The sequence below is a fragment of the Micropterus dolomieu genome, linkage group LG20, assembly GCF_021292245.1.
Source record: "Micropterus dolomieu isolate WLL.071019.BEF.003 ecotype Adirondacks linkage group LG20, ASM2129224v1, whole genome shotgun sequence".
Lineage (NCBI taxonomy): Eukaryota > Metazoa > Chordata > Actinopteri > Centrarchiformes > Centrarchidae > Micropterus > Micropterus dolomieu.
In genome coordinates this window covers 7,607,112-7,620,125 of record NC_060169.1, presented here as the reverse complement: position 1 = coordinate 7,620,125, position 13,014 = coordinate 7,607,112, and the positions used below count along the sequence as shown (strand labels likewise).

Genomic DNA, 13,014 nt, shown 5'->3' with positions numbered 1-13,014 from the left:
ATACATATAGAATACATATAAAACAAGACCTTACAAATTATGTACAAGACACAACCTATATGCTAAACCGATGACTGTGTAGCTCTGTGTATTAAAAACCCATCTGATCATGAACATGCAAACATCACCAAAACTTTAATCCAGTTCTCATCTGTCATAGCTGCACACCATCGGTCCATCTGCAATGCTAACATATTATTGCAATGCAGAATTGTAAATGATGACAATCCCATTGTAAAATCTTAAATCAGTTCATAACGTTGGCCAGCCTCAAAAGAACTCTTACCTGCAGCTCACATTATAACTGTTAACTTACTGAGTTTGCAGAGTCTGTCTCCTTAAAGGCTTTTCAGGTTTTTCTTTCTTTGCACATGCAAGCCTCTAATTGGTTTGTGGTTGTGTGTAAATTTTTTGCTGACACATGCAGAAAGACAGTGGGAATTCCTAAATGAACAGGCATAGTCTGTAATAATGCTTCTATTTGATGCGTTCTTATGAAGTGTATAAAATAAAAAAAAGTAGCAGGTTTACTGTAAAAACCTACAATAAGTAGTAGCTTACAAGGCTTTTCAATCAGTCTCTGTAGGATGATCTCGCTATACAAAAGTTTCTCCGCATCACTGCAGCAAGCATAAAAGCAGCCTTGAAAACAGTCTGCGAGATCTCCTACAGATGGTTATCTCAAGAGAGCTGATTGGTCAATAGGCAGTGTTTTTATAGAGTTGATCTCTTATCTGGAACATAATCTGCTCCGGAGCAGGTTAGCTGTTCAGCATAAGTTACCATGGCAGTCTACCCCGGTAAGAAGTGAACCACCATTGTGGTACTGAAAACCCAGGGTTAACCCCAAAGTTATCTGGATAAGCTCAAATCCTGCTTCGTGGTACAGGCCCAAGGTCCGTTCATACACAGAATCCAACTGATGTTGATACTAGAGTAAATCGTTGTATGCCGGTGTTCTGCCGAGCTTCTAACTGCCCTTTCTATTTTTGTTTGCAAGCTGACCTGTTTGTGGACTTCATTTAAGCTTTTGCTCGCTCAGACTTGGGATTCAGATTTGCTTCATTACTGTACCATCTGTCCCTTGTTACTCTGGTTGACAAATAATTTGACAAAAAAAAACACATTTAGAAAAGTTGCAGTCTCAAAGTATCCTCAGTGATGAACCTCTGAGCTCTTGTAGCTGCTTTAACTCCTTGCATGTCAGTCAGAACTGGAGAAACCTCTTGGATGAGAGGCAAGACAAGTTCAAGTTTTGTCAACAGAGTCCACTTGCCATTGATTTTAACCTACCTTGGATTGCTTTGACTTGGATGACTGAGAATCTTCACAGATGTTACAAGTGCTGTTTCTATTGCAAGCATTTTTAGAACAAATAATAAAGAAACTCAAAAAGCTGTGCATTATTGGTTTTCAAACTAAAACATGGTGAAAATTCTTCTTGTACAATCAAAGTATTGGTATCGGGAATAAAACCTTATTTCTTATCCCCTGGACACTCCAGCAGCAGAAATAAACAATAGATCCCTGCTGTCTCATAAACCTGACAATAAACCAGCCTGCACTGACAGATGCCACATCAGAAAAGCTTTTCTTGTAGGCGTGTGCTCCTCCCCATCCTTTCATGCCTCTGAAACAGAATCATCAAGCAGCAAAATGGAGAAATCTAAATCAGTGAACACCAGTAGGACTGTGGTTCTGTATAACTTGGATTGGCCATCTTTTACAAAAAGTAGTTTTTAATTTAAAGTGTTTATTCTATTGCAATAAAAGTGAAATTGCAGAAGCTTAACGCTCTTGAACATGCCGCATTTGCTTATAGACTTTGGTGGCAAAAACTGATGTCATGATAATGGCACAGATCTAGTGTGTATTGTTTTACATGTTCCCTAGAACTTTGACTCAAACTTAACCTGATTAGGTCTCACCATATTATTTCCAACCTGGTCAGACTCAAATTTTTCTCAGTGTAGGAGTCTCAGAGTTTGATCAGGTTGGGTTTTATTTCATCACATCAACTTATGAACCAATGCACTGTGTCAACAAATGCAAGAGACTGGGGCAGGCACTGTACAGATTAAGCCTGATTTTAGCTTAGAATTGGGACAAATTTGTGTCAGATCGGTTGTCGTTTGACGTACAATCTGAGGGAAACCCCTTATTCATTGCTTTAATGATCAACAATCTGGCTGTCGGATGATTATTTGGATTTTCAGCATATCCGAAATTTTGGTGGGCAGCACCACGGTGTGATTTCCCACATTGCTGCCAAACCGTTACAAAATGTAGTGAGCTTGATTAAGGCGGAGTATTTTACGTGATGTGGAATGTATCTGTGAAATAAAACTGAACTTCACTGCAGAACAGATACCATTTTGTCTGCATCTTCCAGCTATCTGCAGCTCCATGTTTCTTTTTTGTCTTTCTTCTGTTCATAGTAGAATTGCACAAATAATACCGCCCTTCTCTCTGTTTTTGTCATCAAAGCATTGAAATTTGATTGGAATGGTCATTGGACAAAACTGACCAAGGGTTCCGCGTTTACATTCGGTGTGTTAGTAAACACAGTGTATGTGATTAATAAAGCACACTGTGTCTGCACAGATTTGAATGGAGTGGGGGCAAAATAATTTGTCCTGAGATGACAGAATGTGCAACATGTTTGAGATGATTAATAACAGTGTAAAAAATCTTTAAAGGTTCAGTGTGTTAAATTTCTGAGGATCTATCGACAGAAATGCAATATAAGATCCATAACTATGTTTTCAGTGGTGTGTAAAGACCTTACATAATACACCATTATGTTTTTATTACCTTAGAATGAGCCATTTATATCTACATAACCGCGGCAACCCCTTCCATGGAAGGCGCCACGTTGCATTGTCATGTTTCTACAGTAGCTGAAAACGGACAAACGACGCTACAGAGCGCGTTTCATCACTACGTTCTTCTTGTTCTACTTTTGGTAGAATTCAGGCAGTGCAGACACTCATCCCTATTGAATAAGTACGTTAGAAGTAGTAGTAGTAGTAATAATATAGAGCAGGGGTCGGCGAATAAGTTTTGAATCTGAGAAATATTTTCAACCATTAGATCATGGATGAGAATATAAGCCATAATAATGACTTACATCAACATGTATTCAGTTTGCTCAGTCAGTAAGGAGCAGGACTTACAACCTAAGGGTTGAGGTTTGGATCCCACCTCAACACAGCTTTTTTTTCCCTCTCTCTTCAACAAATGGATTCTGCAGCGAATGTTTCTCAGATGACAAAGTGGTTAACTAGCAGTTACCAAGATTCCCACAGCATTCCAGCAATGTATTTAAATGCGTCAGCTTGTAGTGTAGCTCATTTTCTTGCCTTCCACTCAGTCCTTTATTTTCTATCATGCATGATATCACTCATGTAGTTCTTGTACACACTATCCTCTGTCTGACCTCACATCTCTATGCTGCTAAAGTGTGATGCCACCACCAAGAGCACCATTTGGACGTGTGTGTGTGTGTGTGTGTGTGTGTGTGTGTGCATCATGTCCCTGTTTGATTTGTCCTTCAACTCTCTTGTTGTAGTAATAGACTCTAGTAGCTCCATTAATTTGTCTGTTCAGCAGTAGATAACCTTCAGTAGATTCCAGGTGTGTCTGTCCTCTTTACAGGGCGATGTAAACTGATTTCTTTTCTATTTGATGTGGTAGCTTAAAAATGACTAGTTTGAAAGTTGTTTGTTGTCCTGGTTTACAGTTCCTGGTGAGCAAGTGCCTTTGTCTGTGTCCAGTCCACTTCTACTGAGTGCCCTTCTTTTTAGTGACCTAGTAGTTTGCAGTTTTTGTTTTGTTATTTTGGTTATCGTGCTCTGTGGTTTTCAGAAACTTCATAGTTTTGCTTCTTCTTCCAGGTGCACGTGCACCACGAGCACTTGTGGACCAGAAGTCTTCAGTAATTAAGCACAGTCCAACAGTGAAGAGAGAATCGCCCTCTCCTCAGGGTCGAGTCAACAACACGAGGTAAGATTAGACCACATTGTTGTGAGATGTATTCCATTTGGCAATATGTTGGGTTTCAAGGTGACAAATATGATCCCTATCAAGTGTTGTTAAGGTACTTCCATCTGTTGAATTTGAATGAAACTGTGTTGTTTTGATTTAGTGAGAATCAGCAGTTCTTGAAGGAGGTGGTTCAGAGTGTTCTGGATGGTCAGGGAGTCGGCTGGCTCAACATGAAGAAAGTCCGACGTCTGCTGGAGAACGAGCAGCTTCGTGTGTTTGTGCTGAGTAAGCTTAACAGAGCTATCCAGTCAGAGGAAGATGCCAGACAGGAGATCATACGTGATGTGGTGAGATATTTGTTTTTTGCCCTCCACACTGTAAAATGATGTGCCAAGAAATACACAAAGCCAAAGTAAACATTTGGACCATTAAAGTAAATTAGGTTGGGTGGTTTGCTAATTTGAGATATTTCTTTTCTTCATTCAAGGTATTTTGTATTTTTTGTTCAGCAAATTTATGTTATAAGTTGTTATGTTGCTGGTTTTATTCAGTAACAGCCAGTTTAGTAGTAGTAGTAGGCACAGTACTTGGTAATTAACAATAACAACACTGTTGGTCGCTGTCTAGTCTCACTGCAAGAACTTGCATAATGACTTTGACTGAAAACTTAATTCAAGATCATGTCAAGTCAGCTTTTTTAGCCCAACATCACAAATTCGTCTCAGATCATAATCTATTTAGACCGTGGGGCTGGTAGTGTTGCTTGTTTTTTATCTTGTTGAAATCATTATCAATCTTGTTACTGTGTTTTGTTTTCAGGAGGTGAGCAGAAAGGTGTACAAAGGCATGCTGGACATCTTGAAGTGCACAGTTTCCAGTCTGGAGCACTCTTACACTAATGCAGGTCTCGGAGGAATGGCCAGTGTCTTCAGTTTATTGGAAATTGCACGCACACATTATCAAACCAAAGGTATGTCCTACATGTTTAGCACAGGAATGCACACATTTCATACTGGATTGTGTGATGTAAACAATGTAGATTTTTAACATTTTGTCAGTTCATTTTTAAAAGACTTTTTGCACTGAGAAGCGTAACAGCAGTGAGCCTATGCTACTACTAACCCAGTTCATGTCTTTGCATTGTGTTTATATAAAGCTTTAAGCTGCATGCTAGAAGTTGTCTTACTAAAACATTAGATCACTGTGTTTCCTTCTTTGTCTAATACTGTTAATCCCCTCCCAGTTTAAACCTCCATATTTTCTTCTGTAATTTTGATGAACTCTGTCTGTGGCCCCTTCATTTTGGGAACTTGGTAGACCCAGAAAAGCGCAAGCGAAGCCCCACAGACAGTGCTGGCAGCCCAGGGAGTAAAGAGAGTCCTTCTGGCCATATGGAGACTGCCAGACCTCAGGGCCTTCTGAATGTTCCACACCTGCAGCTGCCGCACCACACAATGGGCAGAGGAGCCCGCCATTTTGATACCCGGAGTCTGAACGAGGAGAACTTTATTGCCTCGATTGGTGTGTACACCACTCCAGCCCCGGTTGCATGTGCACCGTGAGATCCCAAACCCCATACCCTAAAAGCTCATCAACCTTAATACCAGTGTCCCACCCCCTCCTCCAACCGTCTCAAAGAAAGATCCCTTCACTTGTCCCAGACAGATTCTTACAGGTGTTATAATATTCCACACACTTTGACATGAAATACTGGTGATAATCACTGGAGTGGACTTTTTAAAAAGTCTATATTCTTGAGATCTTATACCAAATACTAAAGTTGTATTTGTGTTTGGTAATGATTTTCAAAAATGAAAAAAATAATAAAATGAAAAAATTCAGTATTTGGCCCTGGTTAAAATATTCCCCTTGTAGATATGAAGCAGCCTTGAAAAGTGTCTGGAATATTTCCCTGTGTTCCAGGCTGGACTGCGTGTGTTTGTCTCCCCTTCCTTAAGCATCTGTGCCCGTTTGCCTACTCTCTGGAGTTCTGTTGTCAGCCTCTTAGCACCTTGAATGCATGTCTTTGTTTTGGTCTTCCAATACCTAAATCTGCAGTAGTGGACGAGGGAAACCAGAGGTATGCGCATCAATAGTCAAATCTGCGCTCGTCTTTGCCTTTACTGCAGGTTTCTGCGAGGCGTGCTTTAGAAAATGGCAGCTCCCTTTGCTCTCAGCATGGAGGGTGGAAGCATCACTCCCCAGTAAACAGTCCCAGTAAAGAGACTAATTTCACTGCAGAAAGTGTTTTCTATTGGTTGCCAAAGAACCATCTGACTTAGAAAATCCTTAAGAATCTCTTTACCACTTAATTTTTTGAGAATTATTCTGGGTCTGTATACGGGGGACACTTTCAGTCAACCACCCTGACACCTCTCCTACCTGCACCCCTTCTTTTCCTGTTAGAAGTTGCACCTTCAATTCTACAGAATGCTGTGAGACTGTGAGCATCCCTGCTTCTGCAACTGCTCCATTTCACTTGCTGGCTAGTCGGCATCTCAACCCCATCCCATGCTCTTTTCAGAATCAGCCATCTCTCTCTCTCACCGTTGCTCTGGAGAGCCAGACAAATGCAATCGATGACATCTGTGGCCTGTGGTCAGAGCCAAAGCTCATTCTGACTTCACTGTGTGGCTCTCCAGGACTTTGGGCCGGTAGCTTTGGGTGTGTTGTAATGTTACCTTAGTAGCTGTTATAGGCAGTGGATCCAACTTGACAGCAAAATACTTTTTTCATTATGTCCAGATTAAATCACAGCTACATGCAAACATTACAAAACACCATCATTCAATAATGACAGAATCTCAGTGCTTATTTTGTTTTTGTTTTGATTTTAATGCTCATCCGCCATACATGCCTTTTCAACCAGCTCTCTGATTCTCTCTCTGTCTTTCTCTCCTTGCTTGCAATGCATCTTGGGTAGAATTGTGGAGCAAGCACCAGGATAAGCAAAAAGCTATGGAAAAACCACAGAGTAAGAGACTTTTCACACACCAAAAAAAAAAAAAAGTAAAAAGATTGGGGTGTTCAGCTGTTGACCTTTTTCTACCCCCTTCTCCCCACCTTTTCAAACTCACCAGTGTCTTTCTACAAGAAAATAAATAAATGAGAAGGAGTGCTCCTATTAATAATGTCAGAATGAATAAATATTGGCATAAGAGTCTTGATTTTTACATTGGATCGACTATGCACTACAAATAACATGTGTATCAGGGTTGAGATACTCTGCACATGACACTGGATCTGTTGCAGTAGTGTTGGTTGGTATCCAGTAGTGGTATTAAAGTTTCTGTATTTGCTATTTGGCAACTAAGGTCAAATAACTTCACATAAGTGTAGTGCTGTGTGAAATGACACGCTTGTTTTTAGTTCTAAAATGTCATGTTGTGCTTAATCAAGACATCAGATGGCAGCCAGTTTTAGTATGTTTTGGTAAGTTCTTCCAGCAGGCATTAATACAGTATGCTAGTTTTACTATAATACAGTAATAATATAAGCTGGGATGTAGAACCTACTGTAAAAGCCAACACATGCTAGAGTGTAGTATTGTAAAAAAAAAGTTCTTTGGGTTTTTTTTAACTTTTTTTTCCTTCCCTGCCTACAGTTTAGGGAAGTACATTATTCAATTCTGTGCAGCATTTAAAATAAAATCACACGTTTCCTGATGTGGACTGTCTTGGGGTCCTTGACATAAAAAATTATGGGAATTTTTTTGTTATAGTCACTGGCTTAAGATGACATTTTGTTCCCAGTGTGTCCCCCCCCCCCCCCCCCCCCCCTTGACACCATGCATCCAGAATACCTGCCCTGTCCTGCTCTTTTAACTGCATTTTTTTTTTTTCCAGTTTCAAGTGGCTTGCTGTAAATTTATATATTTACAGCTAATATTCCACAGTTGCCAGCAGATTTTAAGGCTTTATTAAATGGTTTACAAAGGTATCATAAAAAACCTAAAAACAGTGAAATGTCAGGATCTACTCATCACCATGTCTGCACCTACTGAGGCGATAAACAAATAAGTACAAGAAAATGTCTCCTTTACCGTCCATCGTTTGTTTGCATGCCTAACTGCCTGTGTTTGTTTGTTTTTGGTGTAACTTGAGCCACCTTTGCTGCATTGACTGAGAATTAATGTCGCGCTCTTGCAGTTTTGTTTTCATTTGTAACATTTTCCCCAATTTTATGGCGCTTTCTGCTTGCCCCTTTTGTAACTTCTCTGTCTGGTCTGTAAAAACGTAATCTGTTACTACTCAGTGAAGCACCAGTATTATATACAGAAAGTTGTGTAATGAAGCAATTTTTCTTGCATCTTTAGATTAGATGTATTATAGTTACCCTGTATTTTTAGCTAGAGGCAGCTTAAAACTCTGAGTCTTAGATGTTCAAATCATTTTACAAACATGAATAAGGTAGTGTTTTACTGTATGCTTTGCTGTGTCACAAGTGTAATGCAGTGTTTAAATAGAGGCTTTGGCACTTTAGCGTCAGTGTTGCTGTGCTGTGGTGGCTTTGAGTGAGGCGACTATCAGTAAGGCAAGAAGATCGTGCCATTCATGCCAACATGCTTATTAATCATGTCTGTCCTGCAGGGTCTGAAGGAGCAAAGCAGCAGCGCCCCCAGGTGGCTGATGCAGAGGAGAAGAAGTCACAGATCAGTGCTGATAGTGGCCTCAGTGTCACATCTGGCTCTCAGGTTTGTTCATGGAGTGGTGTTGTGTGAAAACTTGGGAAAAAATGTTAAAACTTTGGTTAATAGCTGGGTGAGCTGCATGTCTGTTTGTGTGATGCTAAATAAACTACTATCATAGTCAAACAAGGGCTGCAGGCTGTACACACAATAGGTGGGCCTGAAACTGATCATCAGTGTCCAGTTTATATTCATCCTTCAATCTATGGTGCTAGTTTTTGAAATTTAAAAACTGCTCATGGTGCAACACATTTTCACCACTGAATTCTGTCCCCTTTTTTTTTTTTTCTTTGGGTTTACAGAAGAGCGACACAGAGTCTGTAACAAGCTCAGAGCCACCGGTCCTGACAAGAAGCACCAGCCAGGACTCGGAGGCCAGCACAGTGGTAGGGCACATCCAACTTAGACACTGTGCACTTTATTCCTATCTATTCCACACCTACACAGTACTTCACAATATTAATTGTAGATTCCAGGATGATATTTTTGGTCCAAACCATTTAAAGTATTTTTCCTTGTATTTAAATAAAACATGAAAATGTGGGTGGCATATTGTTAAGGCCAGTTTATACTTCTTCGTCGAATAGACGCCGAAGCTTACGCATAGCCACGTACCCTACACCGTAGCCCATGTCATTGCCTGACGCACACCTCTCCAAAAATCTAACTACACTTTTTGGCGACGCAGACCGCAGGAACCATGAGTGGTCAGCTTGGTAGCATTGCAATTCCTCTTATGCAGTTCAAGTTTGTCCTTCTGCCTGAACCGATTCAAGGGTCGTACAGTCCATCTCCGACACATTCTCTTATTTTTGTTTTGGTAATTTCAGGAAAAGTAACTGCTGTTGAACATCGATCAGCTCCAACTCAAACATGATCCGCTTAGTTTAATTTGCTATTGTTTATAGTGGGCTGCACCAATGAAGAAGAAGAAACTCAACACAGTAGAACATAGAAACCCCATTGCGAACTAGCATTATGTTAGTGCAATTGCAGAGCGATGGAGACACCAACGCATAGGCTTACATCAGTTACAGCATAGATGCAAAAGTGGACTTCAGCCGTGTGTTGTTTACAAGTTGGACAAATCATTTATAGTTCCCCTTTGTTTTTGAAATGTGAGGTTGGTACATGTACGTTATACATTTATTAATTTAGTTGACGCTTCTATCCAAAGCGACTTACAAAAACTATATATGTCAGAGGTCACACGACTCTGGAGTAACTAGGGGTTAAGTGTCTTGCTCAGGGACACATTGGTGGATGTGTCACTGTGGGGAATTGAAACCAGGTCTCTAACACCAAAAGCATGTGTCTTATTCATTGCGCCATCACCACCCATGTTTGTTATGTTTGGGTTATGGATTATTAAATATATCAGCATATGTATATACAGCTTTTAATGCTTTGGGTTTATTGGAAATAGCAACCAAACATTTTTCAAACCTGACCAAATTTGTCAGGCTGAATTTTGAGGAATTGTATAAGAAAAAAATTCCACACACTGTCTATTACTTCTACTCACTTTATTGATGACGTCAGTCCTCAGACCATGTAGAGGTTTTAAATGGGCAAGGGGCAAAGAATTTCTAAAAAGAAACTATTAAAAATGTGGAGTCTTGCGTTAAAATACTTCATGTATGTAATTCACATAACTGCGCTGATGGTGGATACACTATATACATATGTGTGATGCTGTCAGACTGTGTGGAATAAGATTATTTCAAACTGTTTTATCAAACTATTAATATGAATGCCAAAAGGTTCTTTTATACCAAACCTTCTGCATGTGAAGCACCACTCGTGTATTGTTCTTACACCTGGAATTTAAATTTTTCAGATAAGCAATAGCTCTGGAGAGACTCTCGGCGCTGACAGTGACCTGAGCAGCACAGCAGGAGATGGCCTTGGTGGGAGAACTGCTCTTCACTTAAATCAGTCCAGAGGGACTCTTTCTGACAGTGAGATTGAAACCAATCCAGCCACCAGCCAAGTGTTTGTATGTATCACTCTGAGTGAAATATGTATATGATACAGTTCTTACTTCTACTATGTCTTACTTTAGATAATAACTATCTTAAAATAAGACAATTTCATTACAAACTTACTCCATTTGAACGTGGCATGAATTACTAACTCTGCCTTAAGTTGATTGGATTTCAGGATTCCCATCTATACCATGAAAACAGAGATTGCAGACTAGTTTTCCACTACTTAAAAACACCTGAAAGTTTAATGTGCTGGGAAATTGTTGTTGTGTTTTTCTTTTGCCAAAAATGAACTGGTGTGTGTGAGAATACTTTAAATTAGCAACATTTGTTTACATTTCTAAACACTCCTGTACATGTGGAAAAATCCCCTCTCACTCCAACTGTCCTCTCCTGGCCTACGACCATCAAGTTAGGCAGGAAGAGGTGTTGAAATCAGTTCTACAGCCCTTCTATGTAGGCATCTGTCTGTAGAGAATTCCCACTGAGGAGCAGACCAGGAGTCTCATAGACTAGCTGGAAGCATTGCTCGCCTGTGGTGACTTTGAGATCCCACAGTGATTAGTAATAGTTTGAACTGGGTAAACAACGTGTAATTTTGCTTTGTTGGATAGTTTGAGAATACATTTCTATCTTTAATAGTGTTAAGATTTGTTAATTGCTGTGTAAAAATATTTAGTAGTGGTTAAGTTGTTACATTAGTAGGTTTGGACTTTTCTCCTGTTGTCAGACAAAACTTCCTTATTAAAAGAAGGGACTGGGACTCGTCAGCCTTTGTTCATTTGTCCTAACAGACAAGCCATTGAGTTGAGTAGTATTCTCAGAACCAGACTATCCTACGGATAATAGTATTCGACCTGGATAATCTACAGTATGCAACATAGGTCAAATGATGAAAATAGGACAAAAACGGATGCACCAATACTCAAAATACATGAAATAGAATTTTGGGTCATTGGTACTAGCTGTTGGATTACAAACATGACGTTGACCTGTTTCCACAGGGAAAGACCCACACTCTGAAACCAAGTGCAAAAGATCATGCACATACCATGGCAAAGGGTGCGCCTGCGCAGCATGTGGAGGACATCAGTATGAGGATTTACCTTTGTGAAGGCCTTCTGGGTATGTTCTGCTCTCTAGTTTGCTTCCTCTTATAGTTATGTCAAACAGCGGACATTCTGATGTTTCAAAAAACATTTCCTTCCACTGTTCCCAAAAAACACTTATAAATCTCAAATCACTCTAAGTATGAGATTATTCTGCATTACTTGAACACTTTTGTTGTTTTTTTTTAAAGAAAATCTTTTGAGCCTAACAACTGGAAATATTAAAGGGTACTTACATTAATGTAAAGAAAGTGTTGGTGGATATTGTGACCTCACTCCAACTTGTGCAAACTCGTGCTTTGGTTTTCCTTTTAATGTAACCACGGTGAACTTTCACTAATCATGAAAAGACTTATTTTTAAGAGCAGGAAGCAGAAGTCAGACATGTGATTACAGTAATGTCAAATGTTTATTATGTAACAGTGAACTTAACATGTTAAAAGGTGAAAGGTTGTACACTGATGTTTGTTTTGTGAAGCAACTTTACATAATGTTATTGTCCAATTTTACATAGTGTTGAATTAGCACTACTGAGTGAAGTGGAAAGTTGCTGCTGTCTGAGAGGTTTGGCAACATGTGCATGCATGTGAAAACAGAATAAACGTTAAAGGAATGGAAAGAAAATAGAAAAAAATTTGAATACTGGATATTTATTTGCGCTATTGTAAGTCATGACTGCAGCTTCTGCAAATTAATTAGTAGTGTGTGATTTGTATATTTGCTAAACAAAATTGATTTAATTTAACCTAAGTTAAACTACAGTCTTTAAAGATTTTAGATGTAACAATAAGGACTTAAAGTCAATGTTGTATTTAAACAGATCATAAACATACAGCATCTTCACCACAAACCACAGAATTACTGCTCATCTAATTGACTGTGCAAAACATTTATATTTTGAACAATGACATCCTGTGTATAAGTGCTGTTGGCTATAAATAAGTGAGTAAATGAACCTGGTATGTTTTGTTTGTCCTTGTTATTGTTCCTCTGGTGTGGTTCTCTGCTCGCTCTGCTCTTGTTGTACCATTAAACCTACTCACCTCTTCGCCTAACCCTCTCCTGCTCTCGCTGCTTCTCATTCCTCCTGCTGCTCCTCCTGGGAAATTCTTCCAGGCCGCGATAAGAGCTCCGTTTGGGATCAACTAGAGGATGCTGCCATGGAAACCTTTTCTCTAAGTAGGGCTAACATCTTGCTTTTTTCTTTTTCCTGTGTGTGTGTGTGTGTGTGTGTGTGTGTGTG

The 13,014-nt window shown here is 39.6% G+C and overlaps 1 protein-coding gene across 1 annotated transcript in view; it reads left to right on the top strand.

The window, feature by feature from the left end:
- Positions 1–13,014, top strand: part of madd (MAP-kinase activating death domain) — a 51,593-nt gene that overhangs the window by 23,801 nt on the left and 14,778 nt on the right. Inside the window, exons 16-25 of the mRNA XM_046032628.1 lie at positions 3,897–4,005; positions 4,148–4,334; positions 4,807–4,957; positions 5,305–5,508; positions 6,911–6,961; positions 8,577–8,680; positions 8,977–9,060; positions 10,515–10,673; positions 11,667–11,787; positions 12,888–12,950. Coding sequence (XP_045888584.1) covers positions 3,897–4,005; positions 4,148–4,334; positions 4,807–4,957; positions 5,305–5,508; positions 6,911–6,961; positions 8,577–8,680; positions 8,977–9,060; positions 10,515–10,673; positions 11,667–11,787; positions 12,888–12,950 — 1,233 coding nt within the window. The remainder of the gene's footprint in view (positions 1–3,896; positions 4,006–4,147; positions 4,335–4,806; positions 4,958–5,304; positions 5,509–6,910; positions 6,962–8,576; positions 8,681–8,976; positions 9,061–10,514; positions 10,674–11,666; positions 11,788–12,887; positions 12,951–13,014) is intronic.